Source organism: Electrona antarctica, assembly GCF_951216825.1.
Source record: "Electrona antarctica genome assembly, chromosome: 2".
Lineage (NCBI taxonomy): Eukaryota > Metazoa > Chordata > Actinopteri > Myctophiformes > Myctophidae > Electrona > Electrona antarctica.
In genome coordinates this window covers 18789387-18813837 of record NC_136807.1, presented here as the reverse complement: position 1 = coordinate 18813837, position 24451 = coordinate 18789387, and the positions used below count along the sequence as shown (strand labels likewise).

Here is a 24451-nt window from a genome sequence, read left to right as displayed (position 1 = left end):
CCCACCCCTTTAACGACATCATAACCTAATTATCCTATCCCAGGAGCCTTGTGTAAAAAAGGGCTAGTACCACTAAAATAGTTCCAGACCTAACACACTTGACTTCGGGCTGCCCAGAGAAATGTATGGTTTCGACCCCATTGGTTCAAGTCTCACCCTCTACCCTAATCGATTGCTATCCAATGTGATAGAATCACCGTTTGAACTGTATAATGACATGTATTACACTAATCTGCGACCTTTCTGTCACCTACTGTATTGCATTAGAGTTCAAACCTGGCCTGAAAGGTTCATTCCTATACCAATGCGAGGTATTTAAAAAGGGCGAGCAGAAGCTGGACAGAAATTAAGAACACCATTACGTATGTATATTTATGTATCCCATGAATCCCAGGTCTCTCACCAGATTAGTCAACTGAGCCAGCTGGACGTCCCTCTTCTCAACGTGGTGCTCATGGGCCTGCAGCGCAAGGACAGGCGGCAGCTCTGTCGAGGTCTGTTGAAGCTAAGGAGAAAACACACACACACATCAACCATTAGGCCAACATAGACACTGACCTCACAGGCAGAAGAGCACGCCACCCTCTCTGTCAATAGAAGACCTAATGTTAGCATGACCCACAGCTTCTGCCATTAATCTGAAGCATGTGCGCTCTTCTCTACACGGGTTCCCGTGGAAGCGCACTGTACTTAACACTTCACTTGGGCATAAATATAAGACAGAACACACAACCAACTCAAGCCTAAACTCGGCATCTGGCTGGCTTCAAATACAAACAAAAAACAAACAACTACACAGGAGCCCTTTGCCCACATAAACCCGACCCTACAACATGGCACATCGTCTGATGTCAAAGACTAGTAGGGAGTGTATCGTTGGTGAAGTGGGTGGTTCGTCAAGCTGTGCCACGTGTAGCAAAGAGCTAGGACTTCAAAGCGGCGGTGGGGAGAGTGTCTTGGGTGGGGCTGTGAGGCAGGGAGGAGAAGGTGGGTGTGGGCCCACTAGTGGGAGAGCCCATCTGTGAATCACACGGTGGATTAGAACCTGTGGGACATCTTCACTGCTCTGTCTATGAAGTGAGCCGTCACACAGACACAGCTGGACCTAGCCTCATTTGACCCTCAGACGTGGTGTGCGGGTGTGCGTGCGACGTGCGTGTGTGTGTGTTTTTATTTACTTTGAGGTTTAGGTAGTTCATAGTGTGATTGGTGGTACAGTTGAGGGGTCCTTGTGTGGAGTACTCCAGGGGGTAGAGGAGGCGATGACCCTGGAGATTGAGGGGGCAATGCAGCTGAAGCAGGGTGTGGCTGATTTGACTGGGACCGTTGTTCACCAGCTGAGAGAGAAAAGAGAGAGAGAAAAGAAAGAGAGAGAGAGAGAGAGAGAGAGAGAGAGAGAGAGAGAGAGAGAGAGAGAGAGAGAGAGAGAGAGAGAGCAAGGTCACAGGGAGGAAAGGGAAATTATGAAATAGACAAATACATTAAGTGCTGCTCTGAGAGTTCTCCCGAGAAATAGTTGATAAGTACGGCACACTAATAAATCACTGTATCTGGAAAACATCTTCCTTGGTTTTTTTGTCACTCTGTGAAGTCAGCTGTGCTTACTGCTTATACAAAGATCTCCTTTGTAACTGTGGTGAACTCAGCATTGCAGCATGATGGATGGGATCTGCTTTATAACCCTATCTGCTCAGCCCTGATGGTTCTGTACAGCTAACAGGGAGGAGGAGCTCCTGGCTGATTACCTCATAGATGTGCTCCACAGAAGGGCCGATGTCCTGCTCCACCTGATGGCTTTTGGTCACCTTCCAGTTTGCTGGTGGGAAGAATACCTTATCTGGCCGGGACACACTTTAAAAAGAGAAATGGGATGTAAGGAAGGACTGTAGTGTGGGGTTGGCATTAAAATAAGGAACTTAAAGGGGGTGTATTGTGATATTGTTAAGTATGTATCCCCAGAACAAAACAGAAAATGCGTTTTGAGGTCACGACACCCGTCTAAAACATGGCTGTTCTCAAAATATGACTTAAATAAATGTATCCCCTACTAGGCAGGCGCACACACGCACACACACACTTTAAGGCTTAGTCAATTCCCCCAACTTCCAAACTCAAATAAGGGAAATCTAACAGGAACACTCACCCTTGCAGAATAACGTCAGCTTCAACCACCACCTCCAGCTTGTAGGGAACTACCTCGCTATGGGAATTATTTTCATTTTTGCTGTGAAAAGAGCAAATTCAATCATTGTTAAAATGACACGATTAAAAAAATAGTGGCTAGCTGAGTTTACAAGGCAAATTATTGCCGTTGGTCCTGGGACACAAAATAAGGAATGTAGAGCATGCACATACACTACTATGGTGATCAGGTACAGGACAAACAGAAAATAAGCATAACAATTAAAATAGAGTCAGCACACTGTTGTTGTTCACCATTGTTGAGGGGCGATAGCCCCTCCTATGCCCAGCTTTCCGGGTTTGTGTAAACACAAACATTGAAGACGGAAACGTGAGGACGCAAATTGTGATTGGCCAGAATGAGATGATTTATGATGATAACAAAGAGCGCCCCTCACTTCATACGGGCGTGATTTTTTTTTATTACAGATCAACATTTCAAACCTCAAACTATCTTTGTCGGATATGTTATTATTATATATGGTATATACTCATGAAGATCGTTCGGGGATTGAAACGTTGATCTGCAATAAACAGTGGGAGCCAACAACAGTGTGCACTCTTTTTCATTTCTAGAAACACTACACCCACAGGAACCATAACTACAGCATACGTTCCAGCAAGTCCTCCTACCTGCGGATCTGGAGTTCAAACTGCACTGTCTTGCGTGTGTCCTTCAGTCGTGGCACTGTGAAGCGCAGGCCAGCCCATAGCTGCAATGAAGATATAAATGTATCGTCATTCGTCAATCATCAGCACTATCAGGCTCATGATGCCAAGACTAGATTCTTCCATCATCACACAGACCCTAAACCAGACGGAATAATCCCATTTATAACCTACCAAATGCTGAATAAAGAAGTAGAAGTTAGCAGACTGTGCCCAAATTACAACTGCAGAAAGTGAGCATGGGAGCAGTAATTACAACTGCAGAAAGTGAGCTTGGGAGCAGTATAGAACAAGTGCTGAAAAGCCCATTCAGCTTGTGACAGTGATGGCCAACATAGTGTCTCTGTAACTACTTCACAGCATATACCCTGGCGGCCCAGATTTCTCAGACAGCCATGCGGGCCTTTGCTCTCTCTCTTCATTCTCCTCTCCACCCTGCTCATCCCCTCCCCTGTATATTCTCTGATGCTCTGGGGTCAGCCAGTCTGTGAACCCGGTGGCTGCCTGCCTGCCTGGCTGGCAGGCAGCTGCGGTACACCTGTGCAGGTCCACATGAAGGCTGAGAGTATCTGCACACTCTGCTGCCCTTTCGTCAAGTCTAATTTCATAGCCTTTTGTTTTCACAACCCGGACCACAAGCTTGTTCAGCACTGTAATTGTAATCAGGAGGCTTGAGTGGAGCGAGTTTTACGGCTTAATTTGACTTTATGTGCCTGTGCATGAAAGAGAGGGAAAGAGAGAGACACAGAAAGACGTTTTGACTTGATTATAAGTATGGGAGGAAAGGGCCAAGATAATGTATATCTAAATTAGGGCAATCGTGATATGAGACTAGATATCGTCTAAAAGCTGCATTACATTAAAGTGATTACTTGCCTGACTGATCTAACTTTTCTATTTGCCTTTACCCACTTACAGTATGACTTTACTGTTGATTCTTTATTAAAAACTCTCATTGTGAAAATGTTTTGTGAAAGCACTTAATTTAGCTAAAAGTAACTTGTCAACAATATTGTGATATTTGAGTTTGTCAATATTGCCCAGTCCTAATTTAAATGTAAATACAGCCCATAAAACTGTTGGCTGGTCCATGACTCACTTGAGTCATTGGTATAATCATCAAGTCTATGTGCAGCTACCTACACACTTATGAGTTACAGATGATTCAAATCACACCTACCGTCTAGCCAAAACTACAACCGCAGGCCTTCTGGGAATATGAATTATAATTGACGCCCTCTCTCACAGTCAGAGACATACATGTAATGCTTCATATTAAACATCCAATCGACAGTCTTCACTCTGCAGATCCATTAAATGGTGCCAGCCCGTGACTGGGTCATTAAAGAGGGGAACTCTCGCCAGCAGGGAGCCAGGGTAGTGACGGAGAGACACTTCCTGCAAGCCGTTCAGGCCATTTCCTGTCACTACTCTGCCTCACATATGAAATGGATGACCTTTCCGTGCTGGCTGTATCCAACCCCCTGGATGACACACAATCCTTTCCTGTGCAGAGGAAGTGCTAATGGTGTGTAGTCAGGCACGCTGACCGCTTGACCATAACGCACCTTTCAGAAGTGGTGTTCTATAAACCCTGTTTACTAGGCCTTGGACTCACCAGGGTCTTCAAGCAACCAGGAAATACCCTGGGTTAGTAGCAGGTGAGAGAAATGGCTATTCACTCATTGGGTCAAAGGAAAACATCTGTGCCTGACCGTCCAAGCATTAAATGGTACAAGGTGTTGTAGTATTCTTACACTGGTGCCAGACTTCATAGGGTTGCCCAGATCACAGCTGAGGTAGCGGGTCTGATTCTCTGTCTCATAGCTGCATGTCAGCTGGGCCAGGCTCTGGAAGACAAGATGATTTGTTACAGGAGGCTCAGGTGCAGTACAGCCTCAAGGTTTTATATAGTCATTCATACTGAATTAGAAACTGTAATCATATCACAAAAGACTTAGAAACTGTAATCATATCACAAGAGACTTAAACAGGCTCCAGACTGACCTTTAACCATGGCTACTGTATACAATTCTGTTTGTAGTAGGGCATGTATATATCATTTCAAATGTGAGGAACTGAGTTTGACATTGCCGTTCCACTCACCTCATTGTTGCGTGCTATTCCACTGTAGTCTGCTTCAGGGGGCAGCACCACATACAGCTCTGCCTCATAAGCCCCTCCCTCGCCCTCATTCCTGGCGTGGAAAGTCAAGGTCAGCGAGTTGTCATCGCCTAGGTAGACTTCCTTCCTGTCCCTGAGGATCCAACCAAACAAAAATTGATTACAAATAGGGTCAACAGTCAGGTTACACGGTGTTAACAAATAAACTTGGAAAAAGGTGTAACAGGATATAACACACAAGTAAAATAAAAAATAGAGTAACCATGTGATTATTTGCAAGACCCAACAACAGATTGTGTAATATATTGTTGCATTATTAAAAAACTAATTAATCGTGATTTTCTGTTCTGTCTCACGCGTATAACTCAAGCTTTAGCTTTAGAAATGGGACATGACCCAAAAGACAGCAGCTAGATTCATCTCAGGAAGCCCACTCCTCTCCCCCTCAAATGAAAACGTTTCCAATGTAGCAATAAAGTCATACATGCAAACAGAGCACAGACAAGCACTGTAAAACACCTCCCCCTCCCACTTTCTCTCACTGACTTACCGCCCCCTCCCCAATCTCCCTCCCCGTACCCCTCCACAGCTTGGAACAATGAGAAATTCCATATGAGGGCCACACAGACGCTTCTAATTACAGCTCGATCTCATAAAGCAACACAGGAAAAGCAGCAAAGAGCAAATTCTTAAAGCTAATATTCTACTAGCAATTCTACGAATTCAAACTACATCCATTCAAACAGGCATCAACCATTTTCAAAAATAAGACAATACTAACATACGAAAACAACCTCAAAACCTTAAACATTCCCTGGGGTGAACTAGGTTTTGTTCTTTGGAAGAAGAATAGAAAAAATAACATAGCAGAGAATGATGGATATATTTCACTGAAATAAAATAAAAAATACACCCAACCCCCAAGGCTCGATACATTAAGCAACTGGCAACTAGAAAGCAGGCTATGGTTGTAGTGACACCTTCTGTAGTTTTTGTTAAAGAACTAGGCATTAATAGTTAAAGTCTGCCTATGAGATGGATTAGCAATACATTGAAAATATGCTGGCGGAGGGCAGATAAATATAGAAATGTGAAATCAAAATGACAGGGCAGAGCGGGGAGTATCAGGGAGGTTGTTATTTTTGAGAAAAATGCTAACAGATTGCTTAAAGCAAAGTGTGGCAGGGTGCTCATAACACAACTTCAGAGGCAGAAGAGGCTGGGACTCTGGCACGCTACTCCCATACTTTCATCTTTCCCGTCTTTTCCCCTTAACAGTTTGCCGGACAATCAAAGCACCCATAGAACAGAGCTGCTTCCTGTTTTCACCTCCAACTCCTGTACAGCACTGTAGCTGTTAACCACATTAACCCAGGAATCTCAATTTTGGGGAGATTTCTTGATTTAATTTTTTTTTGTTTTTGTGCGTGTGTGCACGTATATGTATATAACGTGCCACGAGAGGTCAAAAGTTCAGTGTCTGTGACTGCAGTTTACTGCGTATTATCCAAAGCGATCTAGTATTATTTCCTGAGATCAGAACACTCTGGGATCATAGAAATATGAGGAAATGAATGGACTCACCCGTGAACTTCCAGCTTCAAGTCAGGAACACAGATGTTGTCTTCGCCGCAGTCCAGCAGTATCTGGGTCTGAAAGATGCACATTGGCACAAATAAAACATTTTTAACAACAGGGACTACAGGGCTGTCTAAACAATGACATAGATCCAATTTCTACAAATATTCAACCTTTTTACACACATTAATTGAATTGGGCCCATGGTAAACAAGGCATTTTTGAAAGCAGACAAATAGTGTACTGCCGCAGGATGGGACATGTGGTACAATGACTAATACATTCCATCTCCTCTCCCCTGTTCCATTTTAACAAGGTGTCATCACTGCACATCAGACATGTACACCTCCACGGTTAACAACGCTCTTATTGCTCAGAGGTACAATGATTGACTCAGTGAGCTGATGACAGACAGACGTACTGCCTTGACCCAGATTTACCTACACACTCACACTCACAGACACACACTCGTGCTTTCTAAGTGTGTCATAAAAGAGGACAGAGAGGAAAATGAGGGGTGTGTATCTCCGTCGTAAGGCCCAGAGATACAGCCTGAGGCTGTCATGGAGCTGGCCACAAAGCCACCAGCCCAGCTCGCCGACGTCCACATCAGTTGTGCCGTGCGGCAAGCCACACGTCCACCACATGCTACAGCACCCAGCCGACCACAGCGGCATAGTGATCTTATGGAGAGGGAGAAGCCTGAAGTCATGAGGGGCACCTACCTACTGAGACATAGAATATCTGTAACAGAATGGGGGTGGGAGTGACGAGGGGGTGGAGATGACCGCTGAACGTGTGGCAGGGCCGCGGCAGGGAAAGCCCTGCGGAGCGGTTAAATTGCTTCCTGGTGCGATTGTGACACGGTGCGACGATGACGACGACGATAATAAATAGAAATGAAGGAGGAGATTAGAGAGAGCCAAGCACCTCCTCTGTTATTACAACCTCCATGGGCTCTAATTATGGACACCATGGTAACCGCGATGCTAACTCCACTCCATAAACCGTACTGGTCCACAGGCAGGACCGCTGCTGGGTGAATGGGAAACGAGAGTCGTTGGGCCGTCGCTCTGGTTAAACATCAACAAACAACTAGATAAATATGGACAAGGAGAAGGCTGAACGCTAGCATGTGCTGCTTGCACATGCTAGCGTTATGAAAAACTAATGACGTCGCACCAGGAATCAATTAATCAAAGTCATACGCACATTGCATTCATTTGAAGAACAATGTGGTCATTGTGCAATAATGTCAGCCCTTTTACCAGTTATCGATGGTGAACAAAAGTGTGAGCGTTCCTGTTTTTTCGTATTAAATGTATGCCTTGGCTGGCTCATTGGCCGTGCAAGGAATTTTACTCCCGAGTTTCTCAGCATGGAATTTTATGGAGCTGTCAGAATATTTCTGCTCTCTTGCAGCGACATGTGGAGTGCATTATATTAAGAGAGGGCAACAACTGTGCTGAATTGCATCAATGATCTCTCATTGCCACTCAACACCGGAGGGTGTGAGAACTTTCGCTGCAAGGCCCACCACACATTTTCAGTGATATGAAGGAATCAAAAAAGCTTCCCGGATCTGATCAAGGCTACCCTTCTCTGTTTACACAGTTACATTTGCACTGCCAAATATGTTGGCAGCTTTGCACTGCACCCAATCTTCTGTATACTCAAATATACAACTGGGGGGGTTCCCCCTTCAATGATGTTCAGAAATAAACGGCAATGGTTTTTCCAGGTTTCAACTTGGGACTACATTTTTAGCTCAGGGTCTCAAGGCCTTGGATCAGCAATACACCAGCTTTGATATTTCTGAGGGGACACCAATGACAGGGTTCAGGCCAGATCCTACAGGAAAACGACAGAAATATAGGAGAGAAACTGAACAGTGAGCAAAGGAGGGGGAGGGGGGCAAACTAACCTCGTTGCCTTTCCCAAAGTACTCCGATCCAGTGGTTATTGTTGAACTCACATATGGTGCATGCTGCGCCACAGCTGAACGGAGGCCCACACGTTGAGCCAGCCCCCCCCCCCCGCTCACTACCAGAGGAAAACTGGACAAATGCCAACAAATCTCAACCAGATGGGTAAATGGCCTGCCTGTGCCCCACCCAGAAATATATACTAACCCTCCTCGTCTGGGCCACTCTGGAACGAGCCTCCTGCGAACTGTTACGCAGCCGAACCCGCTCGAGAGCAATTCCTAGCAGGGCAGTCAAAGAATGCTCTCCACTCTATACACATGCCTCACATTTTCGTGTCGAAAACGGCTTTCCAGACACTCTGGACCCCATCCCAGCGGAGCAGTCGATGATTGGGCGGTGGTTGGCCAACGGTGATTATCATTACCCTCAGCACAGTACAGGGCGAATATAGTGTAACTCACAGTCTCAGCACCTCTCGCACATTAACCATATTCATACGGCGGCCATTCTTCTCTCATATCATACTCAAAGTACCTTCTGCTCAAGGAGGCTGGTGGTCTGGTAGTTGAGGATGGGCCGCAGGCCATGGGAGTCAACTGCAGCATTGGGATCCAGGCTGAAGTTCAATGCAACATAAATGGCAGAGAGCTTGTCCCTGAACTCCTTGTCCTCCTGTAGTTAACCACAGACACACAAACACAGAGTTTATTAAAGCTGCACCATGTAACTTTCCGTTTCTACCCCGGATTTGAACACAGGTCTCCTGTGCGCGTGCTGAATTTTGTACCACTGGGCTAATACCCAGGGGAGAATTTCAATTTGTGTCATTCATTTGTGTCAAACCAAAAACAGGACTGTGTCAAAGGTCGTATCCAACCTAGACACAGGATCTAAATGTCTCAATAGAAGAGCAGAGAGACCAAATACAACCACCCTGATTGTACAAGTTACATTGTATTAACATACTCTACCATCTAGATTGGACAATTTCTTTTAGAGCTTTAATTACCTTTTATTTTTTTTACCAGCCCAGTAGATCATCAGTAGAAAAATCATCATTGTGGTCCATTACTTCTAGGAATTGTCTTTGCTTGCCTAAAATAACTGTGCCAATGTAGATCGTACATGTTGTCATGTACAACATGTCAAAGGATGAGGGAAGCTATTATGAAAGACTAAAGACGCACCCGTAGGTAGATCTTGAGTTCCTGACATGATTTCTCTCCATGGTACAGCCTCACGCTCTGCTGGAACGACGGCTGCTGGGTGTCCAAGAACAGAGCTCTCTTCACTGCACCCTTCTGTTTAGGTTTATGACTATCCAGCTGCACCTCCACCTGGAAGTCTGGAACACAGTACGCACGTGCACGTGCACACACACACACACACACACACACACACACACACACACACACACACACACACACACACACACACAAATGAGCATTCATGGCATGATAAATGTGCTCCAGTCACATAATGACAGGGTTTTGTAAAGACCTCCGCAGCTACTCTGAATCAAACAGACAATGCAATCAATGTAGCTGAAACATAATGGCAGGCATATAAGAGGAGTAATTAAATGAAATGACTTTAGGATTGATAGGGGCCTGGTGAATCAGAGCAGATATCAGGACTTAGGAGCACTGCACTCGATCCCTCACAACGCAGTCCAAAAGCTACGTCACCTATCCAGGAGGGCCTCTGCTTTAATACACGTTGCTACAGGTTTATAAATTGCCGTTTTGTGACCATGTGACAAGTTCTCCTGTATGTAATACAGAGCAGATGTGGAAATAAAAAAAACAAAGAAAAAAGGCTCACCAAGGTAGTCTGGTAGGAACTTCCCCTCTGCAGACAGGCAGAAACTCAGGTTGACGCTGTTGTTGGACAGAAGAGACGAGACACGATGAAATAAGGGATTTCGGACCATGCGTCATTTTAGCTTGAAAAGCAGTTAAAGATGGGCATAAATGGCCTGAACCACAGGCGTAGTGGTCCAGGCACCTAGGCTACAATGTGCCCTGACAGCGTCAGCGTGTCGTGGGTTCGAGTCCCAATCCCGACAGCTTTTGCTGTGTCACTTTTGGGCATAAAGCCCAAAAATAAATCTTTAAAGAAATGTCATAAATTATGCTCGACTCCGACTTTCCCCCTCTCAAACCCAATTCAATTCATTCTCCATTTCTCCCCCAATACACCAACACAGCCCCTCCTCACACCATGAATGATGTCAGTGCAGGCTCGTTTACATGCCTGGCATAACAAGACATGTGGCGTAATGGGAAAACGGCGACCAATTTTGAAACTGTAACGTCGGAATGTGGCAGCGATATACTGGCCTCTGCTAGCTCTATAGAGATATACTGGCCTCTGCCAGCTCTCCGGCTGGCCAGGCCGATAAATTGGTGTATCTCCCACTAAAGCCCAGCCCACTCCACTCTAAACAAAGGAATGTTTAAGAAGGGTGAAATTGGGCGACGTCTCGCGTTTCAGCGAAGGCCGGCCGGCCTGTAGCTCTCTCTCCCATGACATCAGCCATACAACACGCTGTCCATGAGACAGCAACCCCACCCCCACACCACCCCAAAACAAACCCCTTCACTAAGGGAACCCGCACTCCAAAATGAGAGAGGAAATCGTGGACAGAAAGAAAGGGGGGGGGGGGAATTAAAATTCTTCTGAAGGAAAATCAGGAAAAGAGGAAGTGAAAAACAAAGAAAGACAAAAGGGCAAATGGAGGACTTCTTTGGAAGGAGTAGCAATAAGTTCACGTGCATGGATGGGTCATATTATCTAGTGTTGCATAGTAAAATCAGGAGTGTTAATTCAAGTTGAATAAACACAGTTTGCAGTGTGTGTCTATGTGCTCCTGTGTCCGTTTAGGTATGAGTATGCATGTGCATGTACACACACACATCCACACACGCACATCTGCGTGGCCTGATGTTTTCCAGCTGTGTTCCACCAACCAAACAATATCTCATTCAAAGCAACTGCAGAACCTTCTGGCTCCTCCTTCCTTCCCTTCCTCCTTTCAACCCCCCCACCCCATCACCAGGCAACATAGCGTAATCAAGACACATGTGTGTATACAAGAGTTTCCTTTATGGACTGGGGACCTGGATAGATGCGTGTGTGTGTGTGTGTGTGTGTGTGGGGGGGGGGGGGGGGGGGGGGGGGGGGGAAGCAGACGCACAAGCATGGTGTCAACCATATAGACCGGGCCGAGTCTGTTTCCTTTCCCTGTTCAGTGTTGCTGCAAAATGAACACTGTGCACATTTCCAGCAGGGCAAAAAAATAATGCTGACAATGGCGTTATTCAGTGCGTTATTTCATTGCTCCTTTCCCGCTGTGAAAATAGGTCGGCAGATAAGACCTGACCGCCTGCAAAAGAATGAACAAGTAACGTGTCTGTTGATCTTAGGATCGAGCGGTTTATGCGTGCGAGACTCAGGGAACCCCATGCTGTTCTGCTGTTAGGTGGGTCCCAGAACATGAAGTCCAACAGAATGCACACACAGGTGCTGGATAAAGAAAAGCAATAGAGAAGAGAGACTGTTCTGAATGCACCCAAAGACAATCAGGTACTTGCACCAGAACATATGCTGTCACGCTATAGCATGACAAGCTTAATTTATACTTTGTTGCGCGCCAGAGTGCCACATCAGAAATTGCTACTTGCTAATTGAAACAAGCCTACTTTCAGCACGTGTCGTGAGTCGTGACACAATCGTACGACAAAGCATAAATCAGACTCGAGAGCCTCAGCTACTAGAGCACTGACCCCTTTGTGGGTTACGCAAACATTTTTATGGGTCCTTTTATTTTTTTCAGTAATTTCGTGAAGTAATAAAATAAAAATTACAGGAATTCCATAAATTAGAAAACAAATGTCTAAGAAGTAATGAAAATAGCTGAAGCTCACAACGCGGCGCGAAGCGACGTGTTGTGAGCTTGTAGATCTGCTATTTTCACTAGTTTGGGTGCCAGGCAAACATATAGACTCTCTTTTGGGTCTTGACCTAAAGGGTTTGGGGACCACTGTACTAGAGCAGGGGTTCTCAACCCGTGGGTCGCGACCCCTCGGAGGGTCGCCAAATTATTTTAGGGGGTCCCCAAATTATTTTCATAGCAGACCTACAAGCTCGTAGCGCGCCACTCGGTGGCGTGCTATGAGCTTGTAGATCTGCTATTTTTCAATAGCTAAAGTATAACATCATGCTTAAAACACCAAAAGGGGTTCCCGCCCAAAATGGGTTAAGGTTATTGTAGCAGTCAATTTATATTGGGGGTCGGGAGGGGGCGGGGCGGGGGTCCCGAGACATTGCCAAAGCATTTCCGGGGGTCCCCGGCCAAAAACGTTGAGAACCCCTGTACTAGAGTGTAGGAAAGGAATCCCTGGACACTCACCAGGAAACTGGAATGCTGGCGTTGTCGTTGTTGACCACGCACGTCTTCTCCTCAGGATTGATCATAGTGGGGTAAACCTGCAGGGAGGCGCTGGTGTTTACTATTGGGCGGGATCTGTGGGTAACAGAACAGAACATGTACTGAGGTCACATCATCACTTTAAAATTGTACGGCCAGCAGAGCAAAAGAATGTTCATTTTATGAATACTGAATAATTGTGAATGTGAACATTTCAGAAGAACATACCTATAGAGGACCGCCTTGTCAACACCAAAAGCACCAACAATGAGATCTAAGGAAATGAGTAAAAGAGACAAAATTAGCTATTGAAGAATTCAGATATTAAAGGATAAAAGACAAAATAGGCATCTTCTAAAGACCTGCTCACCTGGGTACCCATTCATGTCCAGGTCCTTGGTTCCTCTGAGAGCAAATCCAAAGCTGGCAGGAATGACCCCTGAAGCCCACTGGCCTGCAATCACCTGAGACGGTGTGTCCCTGAGTCCGCCCGAGTAGCCATTATAGATGAAGACCAACCCCTGCTGGTTCTCACCTCCAAATGGACAGCTGATGGCTACATCTACAGAAGTAGAGTACAGTTAAGCCTGATTTATACTTGGTCACATAACAGTGTCTTGCGCCAAAAATAGCAGATCGACCGACTTAAAATGCCTCATGAGAAGTTTGATCTACTATTTGCGGCATGGGACACAAATGTACAACAGAGTATATCATGCTTTAGAATATTCTCCATGAATAAAACGGGTAAAAAGTGAATATTTCTTGTCCCATTCCACAGCACTGTTTCGTACCATTGAAGCCGTCCTGGTTCAGGTCTCCCAGTGGTGCGATGGTGCTACCAAACCTCCCATACGCCTCAGTGCCTGTCAGGTGAGGTAGGCTGGACTCCAGGTTCAGGGGGCCACGTTGCATGTAGACATAAACCCGGCCCATCTCTTCCAGACGCCCACCGGAGCCCCTCAGCATGAACATGGGAGCCCCCACTAGAAGGTCAGCCAGCCTGAAGACATGGGTGTAGGGGTGGGGGGGGTAACACAAATAAATGTTTGAGACCCAAAACTTCACAATGGCTTAAATGTTCCTGGTGCACCTGCTTCGAATGTTATCAACCCATAATCACCAGTATGTTCTTATCAAGACCATGCAATGGAGCCAGTATGTACATTCCCTAGATACTGCCTACCGCGAGTAGGCGACTAGGAAACGCGGAAGTGAAATGACTGCCGCCGACGTGAAAACATAGTGAAACTGCACTATAAAACAACTTCGCTTTATGTTTACTGAAATTAAGACTTAGGTTAGGGTAAGTACGTAGTCGGACAACATGCCAAATGCGACGTCGGACAATGGCTGAAAACAACAACACTATCAATATGTAGGAAATGTCCATACTGGCTCCATTGCATGGTCTTGATAAGAACATCTGGTGATTATGGGTCGATAACATTCGACGCAGCTACCTGGTGCCAGCCGAGAGGAGCCAGGAGAGACGGATACCAGTGACAGAGTAAAAGTGAGAGAGACAGAGTACCAGTGGAGAGAACGAGAGAGAGAAATAAAAAGCCTCCTACTCACCCATCGCTGTTAATGTCGGTTGTCGCCACAGCGTAGCCAAAATATGATCCCATCTGTGAAAACACCATTGTCGCTCACATTAACATGACTGTCATCATTGAAATTCATATCAACTAAAAGCATCAATCAAAGTTTCATTTGCTCTTTGTCACGCGACCGTAAAACTCTAGCTCGTCTATGATTCTGATCCATTGCTTGTATTAAAAAAGGAAAATCTTGTGCACTGCATGCCCCTCCGTTTAAGGCTTTTAAAATGGGCCGGGTGAATAATTCAGTTCTGGAGCATGGGGTCTTAATTTGATGCTGGCCTGTTACAGCTCTGTTCATTCCATTGTTACAATTAGCAGACATAAAACTAGAGCCTGCAGAACAGAGGATGCAGAAGCAGCCTGAATTCCCAGACTTAGGAGGAAAGCACATAGACATGCATAATTTTATTTATTCAGCTGAACCAATCTGCATTGTTAAAACCAGCACGCTCGCTCCACTCCCAGAACCATTTATACAAATTGCCTCTGTACTTTTCTTCCATAATTGAGCTTTACGGTATATCACAAAACATCTTGAATATGGGTGTAATATGGTAAAGGGAATTACAGTATTTCTGCTTGTGTTAATTCAACAAATGATGAGTTCTCATGAGAAACCAACTTATCGTAACACGCGTGTACTGGGCCTTGGAAACACTTTGGATAGTAGTAGATGTGTGACCTGTTTGACTCACCTGCTCACCAGTGTAATTAATCATGGACTTCAGATCAGTGCCGTTGAGAATAGACACCTGTGAGACAACAGACACATATGGTGAAAACCTTTATTTTAATTTTTTATTTAACCTTTATTTAACCAGTAAAAACAAATCGAGACTGAGTCTCTTTTGCAAGTGGGAACTGGCCAAGAGGCAGAAACAAAATTACACTTCAATGCTACATCGTCAAATTTACTCAACAGCCAAATAATAAATCCATGAAATACCTCAAGAAACCTATACAAAGTATACAACACATTTCCAACAATGGTACACTAACAATAAATGACTAACAATAAATATATGGGCCTATGCAAAGGCTAGTACACATCCAAACATGTGCAGGTGTTGGACTGTGCATTTAAGATGATCTTTTTGAAACTTCTCAAAGGAACTTTCAAGGCCAATTTTAGTGTGAGCTGCAGGTCATTCCACGACCAGGGGCCAAAGAAAGCAAGACACTTTTTACCCCCCTCAGATTTGAAGGCTGGCACTACACACCGTAGCCAGGCATTTCATCTGAGATTTAGACCACTACACACCGTAGCCAGGCATTTGATCTGAGATTTAGACCACTACACACCGTAGCCAGGCATTTGATCTGAGATTTAGACCATTTCTTACCAAATTAAATTTGGAGGAAATGTAAGGGGGAAGATCACCAAGAATGGCTTTATAAATGAAAATGTACCAATGATGCAGCCTGCGAGATGTCAATGAGAACCAACCAACTGCAGCATACAACGAACAATGATGAGTTCTGAAAAGTACCTCAGTAATATACTGTAATTCGACTTCAGCATAATCTCTCATTGACCATATTCATACGGTGGCCGTTCTGCTCTTACATCATGCTCGGGTGGGTATGACGTAAGAAAAATGACTGCTATGTGATTGCTATTCTCAACAAATATTACAAAGGACTGTATTTATTCTTTCCATTTCATGCTGCATTTGTCCACTAAACTTCTCAATTAGTTTGAGTTATGAGCAACGATGTGGCTTTCTTACCAAACCGTAAAGCATGACTCCCTTTGGGACCCCGGCCACAAAATCTGAGAGAGAAACGGAGCAGAGATTTAGTAGGGGAAATATCGCACAGGTCAAAACAGTCTGGAACTCGGAATTCCAGAAATCACGTTTCTAGCTCAGCAGTAAAGGAAAATATTGCAGGAGTTCAGTTCAAGTTCATTTCAGGTGTAATAAAATAAACATTAGATTGCTGTGTGTGTGTGTGTGTGTGTGTGTGTGTGTGTGTGTGTGTGTGTGTGTGTGTGTGTGTGTGTGTGTGTGTGATAGGACGATCTGATAATTACATATCACGATTATTGTGGTAAAAATAATTGTGATCAATGATATTAATCGCAATAAAACTTAAAATGTCACTTTTGTTAACCACCCCCAGCATCCCTATTCTGGGAGGAACGTTTGCCAAAAATAGCTACGCTTTCAATGCAACACATAGCTATTATTGCCGAACACGTGTGTGTGTGTGTGTGTGTGTGTGTGTGTGTGTGTGTGTGTGTGTGTGTGCACATAATAAAGTCTGCAGTGCAGATGTATGGCCTGCATGTTTGCCTTACCTTCGTCCTGATCTCCGCTGAACTCCCCGACTGCAACAGAGTAGCCTGCAGCAAAGAACAGGTAATAGGTTTAGGTTGCTGAGGCGTTGTTATATATTTTAGCATTGTCTGAGTCAGCAAACTGTTCATACCTCGGTAGCTATCGTCATATTTGACTGGAGCCTGTGTGGTCTCGGCCTGGCCTGTCACAGACTGCAATAGGTAGCCTGGGTAGTACGCTTTTATAATCTCCTCCTTGGCTGCAGAGATGATTTGACCTTCAGGGAAAAAACAAGAGATATCATTGAGAATGTACCAAGACAAAAATATGTAATAAGTGATTATGATCACTATGGTTTCTGACAGTAGTCCAGATTTTTATGTTGTGCATACCTTGCCAATAGTAGCTGCCAGGTCCTCCCAAGACCACCTTGCCATCCTATAAGATTGAATTTAGGTATTGATGGCAATGAAGAGAAAATATAATTTTAAGAAACCGCTTAAAGTTCCAGAAGAAAAACTGTTTTACCTTAGTGAAGTCAGCGCTGAATCCTCCCTGACAATAGCCTTGTCCCGCCCTCCCGAATAACTCTGTAACACAGAGAGGAAAGAGTTCATAAATCATTAGTGTTTCATGAAACTGTTGTTCAATGCCCACAACATGACAGACTGCCCATAATCCCTGACAGGCTGACTTTATAGAACAATAACTTATTTCAATTCTCATGCATGACTCATGAATGGGTAACAGCACCTCTTAAAATTCATTTGATGCAGATAAGTCACCTATGGTCCAATAAATATGCAGGTGCCGGCTCAGCAGTGTTGCAGATAATGTCAACATCTGTCTAATGTCACAGCAGGGAATGCCTCGGTCTATATAAAGTGACATAATTGATTACCGATAACTGGGAGGGCCGGAGTATGTTTCTATAGGCTGTCTACAAGATGTTTCTGGAAACTGTTAGTCGCTGTTACTCGATACTATATCATCCCCTTCGTCTTGCCCCATGGGTGCAGCATTTGAACACACGCCAAACTTCCAGTGGAATGGACAGCTGTCATGTTAAATGCCACATTAGACCCTTCAGGCTAGAGAGCATGATAAAAACAAAACAACCAAAAGCCAGACGGACAACTTCGAAGAGTTGCAGTAGTTACCTGTGCGGCAGGGAGCGTACTCCACAAACTTTGTGAAGTTATGGACAGAGAGGTAGCAGGTTCCCGTGGCATCCGAATGGGGCGTGTCCTGTTTGGTTCGCCAGGAGTAGAGAGGGGCACAAGCCTGAAAAGGAGGGAGGGCAGGGGCTTATGTGGGAAGGAACCAGCGGGAATGGGAGTAGGAGGTATGAGGTGGACAGGGGAGAGAATAGGTGGATGATGTTTTTCCAGTTGTAACAACACCCCGCTGAACTCAGGAGGAGATCCAGGCTGAGGTCGATGGTACATCTGGAGCAGGGCAACCACCTAACTCAACCCAGGTCACAACATATACCATACAATGAGACACAGCTACAGGCGGTTCAACTTTGATGTAACAGGGGGGGCCACAGAACTGCACTTCTCAGTTAGTGAAGCGAGAGTGGAAGTGAAAACTGGTGAATCACTACAACACTATTGACTGTGACCTTTGACCGAAGCACATTCATTTCACATCCCTCTATGACATCACAACATTTTCTGCTATAAAAGAAGCAAGCACAAGTTTCTCATGGCCACATGATGTGGGTGGCTTTCAGAGAGGAAAACAAATCATAACAGGGGAGGGCACCATTGCAATGGAGCAAACCTGAAAGGCAAGTCTCTTTATGCCCCCACCCACCCACCCCCACCACCCACAGGACCCCAGTCTCTCAGAGGGTCACCTTACCAGAATGGTGTCGCCGTGGGAACGCACAGTGGCGCCAAACCATTGGTGAGACTTGAATTCCGCTTGATAGTCTGTGTCATTGAGCGAGACATTGCGGTCCCCTGGGAGGAAGGCAAGAGAAAAACAACACTGAGTGACAGTATTTTGACAAAACATGTATGTCTTCAACTTGGACCCCGGCGACTAATCATCCCCCTCCCCCGTCAGTCTCCCAGGCTCTTGAAAACATCTGCCCCGTTTGGCAGAAAACAGGCCTCCAGACTCCAGTTACATTATTTTTCATGTAATAACGATCGGGCGAGAATTTGAAGAGAACAGAAATGGTTTCTCAGCCACTGTTCAGATGTCAACATGAGGTCGTTCCCTTAGTGTGGCCTGATGTCTGGACTGTACTAGCCTGGCTTAGCCTTGTTGACCCAAGGCTCTGTTTGGCCACCTGGCCAGTAACCCCGATCTCCCACTTGAGCTTTGCGACAGCAGCAGGTGACACGACAGATGGTCAAATTAGTCCGATCTACAAACTATATTGGGAGACAGATGCAACATCTGCGTTGCCATGGCGAGGAGGACGAGGTTCAAAGTAACAAACCCAGCTTCCGGCAAGGTGATGTCCGATACCTCGAGGGTTTGTTGATCAGAACAGAATGACCTTATTCAGGGGGACGTGCTGACAACTGATCACCCTATCATTTAAAATACTCCCAGACTTATTTCCTGCTATATATTTCGTCAGAGAAAGAAAAAGAAAAAAAAAGTTGCAACAGAGCAGCAACAAGCCGTCTCTGTGTGAGAGATCTTGACCTATGTGGATGTGAGGAAAGCAGGCTGTGTGTCAGCTCCTTCTATATCCTGACGCTGCCTCTCCTACCCTTTTCCTCTCCACTTCTCAGCCAACTAGGCAGCCTGGAGCTGGGGCTGAGGGGCTGCTCCATGTCTTGGTGGAAAGAAAGAAACAGAAAAGGGGGCTGGCGTCCAATGAAAACACACACTCTCTGGCCTGGCTTCCTCATAGCAACCCCACAGTCATCTTTGTTCAAGCACATGCTTCCCCTCTCTCAATCTCTATCGCTCTACACTCGCCTCTCAATTTCTTTCTTCAACTTTCTATGCGCCATCATTCTGTCCCTTTTCTGGCATCTCTCTCTTTCTCTCCCCTAACAGTAGGTAAGCGGTGGGATTATGTCTCCTTAATAACCTAACAGTAGTTCTGCTCCATGTCCATCACCAGGCTTTTCCATGCAACATTACTCACCGTGGGGCAAGGCCGGCTGCTGACCTCCCCCAGCCCAGCCCCCGCCCCATTACATGTCTGCAACAGGCCATGTGTGAAGAGATATGCTTTAGCTGTACCAGCATTAACATGACCTGCACATCAAACAGCGTCTTTAGGAGCTTGTTGCTTTAACTAATCTACAATAACTGTACAGAACCTTGTTCCTACACCATACCTGCCTTCATATTTTCATAACTCGGGAGCCATTGTTTGGATAAGGGAACACAGTGCTACTCTGGGGATTTTGGACACGTTGAGAGGGCCATGCGCAGGTTTGAGGTGATGTCACAACAGCAACCAGGATTGGAACAGATTAAAAGGTATCGGTCTCAAATTGTAAAACTATCTATTGACATCTTGAGGAGAAGCTGTCACGCCGAAAGATGGGAAGCATATCTATGTCAGTTTCCTGTTATGCTTCGTATTCTATATAATTGATTGACATTCAACGGCAGCAGCTAAGACGCTAGATAAGCATGCCTAGCTGTGGCTGGAGGGTAGGGGTCAAATCCCATATTCAGTGGGAAAATCTGATGGGAATGTGAATGAGAAATGCTGTTCATTGCTGATAACATTTTTAAGAATGTTCTTTTTTTTCTTTTTTCTTTTTTTTCATTTCTGCTTTATTTCGATAACACCAGTGAGAGATTGTCAGGAAAGGCTTACAGACAGCAGGGGAATGACACAGTCGAGCCATCCGGGAGTCAAACCAGGGAAACACTCAAGAAGGTATTTTGCTCCCATGTGCCATGTCACCCCTTACTTAATTTGTCATACGACAGACAATATTTAGATCTGCTATTTTGTGAACAACTGGCATCTCTATTTTGGGACATGCCCAAAATAGAGATGCCAGGTTGAACCTGAAAAGGGGTTCAGTGAAAGAGAGGTAGACTATAACTTCCAATGTGTCTAACTGAAGCTGCTTGTACCGAGCAGGTGCCCGGTATGAAATGTTACATCAGTGACGCACACACACAGCTCCCACCCATCACTCAGTTCATCGGTGTTCATGCATTAGGGCCAACGAGAGCAAGTGACTGAAGTAGATCCGACAGGGGTCCGATTCAGATAAAGAAAGAAACCCAGAGACGTTGTCACAATAACGTGTCATCTCAGGTCCTCCTGGGAAGCTGGCTAGAGCAGCGTGCTGATGTGACATGGTGCCTGGTCACGTCTCTCCCGGGACACCAGAGTGGTGTGGGGGGCCTGCGGTGGGTCCGTATACCCCCCCCCCCCCCCCCCTCTACCCTTTGAACTGTGTGTGAGAGGATAGCCATTAGTGCATTTAGAGCCTGTGTGTGTGTGTGTGTGTGTGTGTGTGTGCGTGCGTGCATGCGTGCGTCAATAGCTTAGAAGACAAATGGCCAAATTCACTCATCACATCAGCTGCCCCTGTGGGAGTGCTGGGGTTGAGGGGGGGGGGGTTATGAGAGGGCAACAGAATAGAGAACCAGAGCTCTGGTTTCTCCCTCCATTCTCGAATCTCGATCCCTTCCTTCCTTCCCTCGCCCTGTATGACCCTCCCTCCCCTCTGCCCTCTCTCCCCTTCTTCTTTGCTCGGATCCAGACAAGCGCTTATCTCAGTGGAAGAGGAAGTTGGTAGGAGGAGGAGGGTTCTCGAACCACTTTGACCCAATTAGTTAGGCTAATTAAGAGGGCCCATGGCCTCTGGGTTAGACCTCACCCACACTCTAGAGATAGCAGGGGACACACTGGTGGTGGAGAGCTGGGCACCAATACTGAAGTACAAGAGAAAAGTCACTGTACTTTCTAAGTGCCTGACCCTGTAACGCACAAAACCCAGCAGGCACGCAAGCATACACGCACGGACGCTCCGATCTCGCACATGAAGATTTTTTTCCTGCTCTGAGCGGGGAAATAGAAATACATTGGGTGACCAGTTGACCACAGTCACAAGAACAGCCACACTCAAACCTGCTTGCCCAATAAAGCACTTGTGCTTACACTTTCTTGGTGCGTTCGGTGCATAAGAGTACATTTTTACACTCCCAGAGTTGAAGTAAGAGTAAAGACAAGTTTGCAGTGTAAGGAAGAGATAAGCATCACTAAGCATAATGTTATGAGACTACAACATCTTATCATCTGTTCTTTATTTGACCAGAAAAAACTGCAGATTTATGAGATTTTTTCTTTTTTTAGATTCTTTTGAAAAAGGAATTCTATAGGAATGAATGTCCACAGGCATCCCATTTAATGTCTCAATGGCACAGATAATATGCTTCATTTATACTCTGTCATTCAGCGTTGTCACTTGCTGACAATAGCCAAACTACAAGCTCACAACATGTCACAATGTACTATTTCCGGCATGTGTCATACTATGAAGTATAGGCTATATTAGATGTGGATAACAACAGATTGAACAGAATGTATCAAGCTCTGGTATAGCAGTTCTGCTATGGTCCAGATGGCTGAATCTGGCTCTCGTGTAACACTTCTTTGTGCCTTCAAAGCCCCAATGAAGAAAAAAATTAAGGACACGCTGACAACTCATGGGACTATCCTTCACCCTGAGACCCCACTGGCGCGGGATGACATCACTCACCATGGCATTACGCCAGCACCCAAGGATGTGCAGCACATTTTCTGTTGCAGGGGAAAATCGGGTAGAAAAATAAATGAGCGCAAGGCAACCGGTGGTGGAATACTGCACAAAGGGGCTGTTAAACGAGGCTTGTGAAAGACTCAGTGGAATATTTCTCCCCTATTGTGCATTATAGACTGTAAATCTTGAGTTGGCCCAAGGAGTGAAGCTTTGATTTCCCAGGAAAGACGCCAAGAGTCCCCTGCTAAGTCGAGAGCAGAGCACACACGCTTGCTGTCCTACTACATGTGTTAGGAATAGTCTGGGTGTTTGTGTGTGTTCTGTGCATGACATAAAACCTCATAAAACTCTAAAAATACATTTACATTTATACCTTATCCCTAAATACCATCAGTTCCATCAGTGGGGCCTTTGACCTTTGACCAAAACACTGATCATAGTAAAAGATTGCATCCTTTCTTTCCAGAACCAATTACCCAAGTCTGACTGCATACTGATAGAAGCCCTGTTGTTAAGACTGGTGGTGTCTGTTTCCGTTGTCCTACAACTGAGACATGAGTCTTTGTTTGACCTATTTGTTTATCGGACGCTTATCTCTCTCTCTTGCCCTTTGGGGACAGGACAGCACAAACATGACCTCGAGGCAGGAAGGAATACTGTTAAAGACACTCCATTATCCTTTTCAACCCAAAGGAGGCAAAAAGGAACAGGAATGACTTTTCCAGGAACTAGCATAGCCAGCAACAGTTCAGTGGAGTGGAACGGTGACGTCCGATCCTTACTGCTGACTACACCAGCACAAAGGATCCTTACTGCTTACTGCTGACTACACCACTAACACCAGCACAAAGGAAATGGACTACTGGCTTAACAAGTGTTTGGAGAAGCAGCAAAGCTCGACCGGCTCAACAGTTCTTAAGACTCCATCCCTACTTCCCTGAAGCTCTCGAGTCACCAGCCAAGGCAATAAGAGGGTAGTGATGAATGTCATGTAACCTGAAAAGGGGGGTGGATAGCACACTATTAATGTCCACATGCTAAATGTGTGACTTAGCTAAGAGGATCAAAATATTTGTTGGATATATCGCAATTCTAATCTCAGTGTATTTCAGCAGTCCTGTGCATAACATAAACGCATAATAATATTACGTTGAGACTTCTACCTCACCTGCAGTGAAAAACACAAATGATAAAAAAGGAAACACATACAGATATGGTTGTGTCAGTGATGAGGTTTACCTTCAGGGTCAAACTCAATACTGTGGCAGTCTGATCGTTCAGGGCCCCACGGGCAGTAGAAGACAGACCCTCCCTCTGTGATTTTCAGCTGGCTGGTGTTGGCCTTGGGCGCCCCGATGACCACGCTCACACTGGGAGGAAGAGAGAACCAGAATGTCACATGATCCAATCATCCAAACCGCAACATCCTTATAAATCTGAATTACTTATCTGTCCAACGATAAGGTTGGTCAAAATTAGATCTTGGTCTGGCATCAATTAAAGAATGCATTCCAGACCTCCCACTAGACTCGACAGTTTTGAACATTGTGCAGAACACAAGTTTTACTGCTTAATGCGCCGCTGTATGCAGACTAAGTGTTGAAACCTGTTGAAAAGGTTTCCTTTACGGCGTTACATAATCCACTGGACCTGAGAGCAACTGCTGCTACCACTGATGCACGCATAAAACGTTGCGAAAGGAACCTACAGCACAGAGAGGCTGATGCAGACCTGTGTGTAAGCACATCACACAGGCACACTCACGTGCACACACCTACACACACACATGCGCGTGCGTGCACACACACACACACACACACACCCCATGGGGCAAATTTGATGGGAAAACAAAAAAGCAGGTGGTCTAAGTGGAGTCACACTGTTGTTTCTACAGCTGTGTGTGTGTGTGTGTGTGTGTGTGTGTGTGTGTGTGTGTGTG

The 24451-nt window shown here is 45.4% G+C and overlaps 1 protein-coding gene across 1 annotated transcript in view; it reads right to left on the bottom strand.

The window, feature by feature from the left end:
- The window catches only part of itga5 (integrin, alpha 5 (fibronectin receptor, alpha polypeptide)), a 41679-nt gene that overhangs the window by 6841 nt on the left and 10387 nt on the right, over positions 1 to 24451 (bottom strand). Inside the window, exons 2-26 of the mRNA XM_079521071.1 lie at positions 23752 to 23882; positions 18671 to 18771; positions 17962 to 18085; positions 17330 to 17391; positions 17194 to 17239; positions 16953 to 17078; positions 16822 to 16866; positions 16250 to 16293; positions 15215 to 15271; positions 14491 to 14543; positions 13707 to 13915; positions 13283 to 13474; positions 13141 to 13186; positions 12895 to 13008; positions 10305 to 10360; positions 9668 to 9825; positions 9015 to 9152; positions 6559 to 6626; positions 4957 to 5107; positions 4608 to 4700; positions 2815 to 2894; positions 2144 to 2224; positions 1746 to 1851; positions 1179 to 1337; positions 404 to 505 (exon numbers count right to left, since the gene is read on the bottom strand). Coding sequence (XP_079377197.1) covers positions 404 to 505; positions 1179 to 1337; positions 1746 to 1851; positions 2144 to 2224; positions 2815 to 2894; positions 4608 to 4700; positions 4957 to 5107; positions 6559 to 6626; positions 9015 to 9152; positions 9668 to 9825; positions 10305 to 10360; positions 12895 to 13008; positions 13141 to 13186; positions 13283 to 13474; positions 13707 to 13915; positions 14491 to 14543; positions 15215 to 15271; positions 16250 to 16293; positions 16822 to 16866; positions 16953 to 17078; positions 17194 to 17239; positions 17330 to 17391; positions 17962 to 18085; positions 18671 to 18771; positions 23752 to 23882 — 2542 coding nt within the window. The remainder of the gene's footprint in view (positions 1 to 403; positions 506 to 1178; positions 1338 to 1745; positions 1852 to 2143; positions 2225 to 2814; positions 2895 to 4607; positions 4701 to 4956; positions 5108 to 6558; positions 6627 to 9014; positions 9153 to 9667; positions 9826 to 10304; positions 10361 to 12894; positions 13009 to 13140; positions 13187 to 13282; positions 13475 to 13706; positions 13916 to 14490; positions 14544 to 15214; positions 15272 to 16249; positions 16294 to 16821; positions 16867 to 16952; positions 17079 to 17193; positions 17240 to 17329; positions 17392 to 17961; positions 18086 to 18670; positions 18772 to 23751; positions 23883 to 24451) is intronic.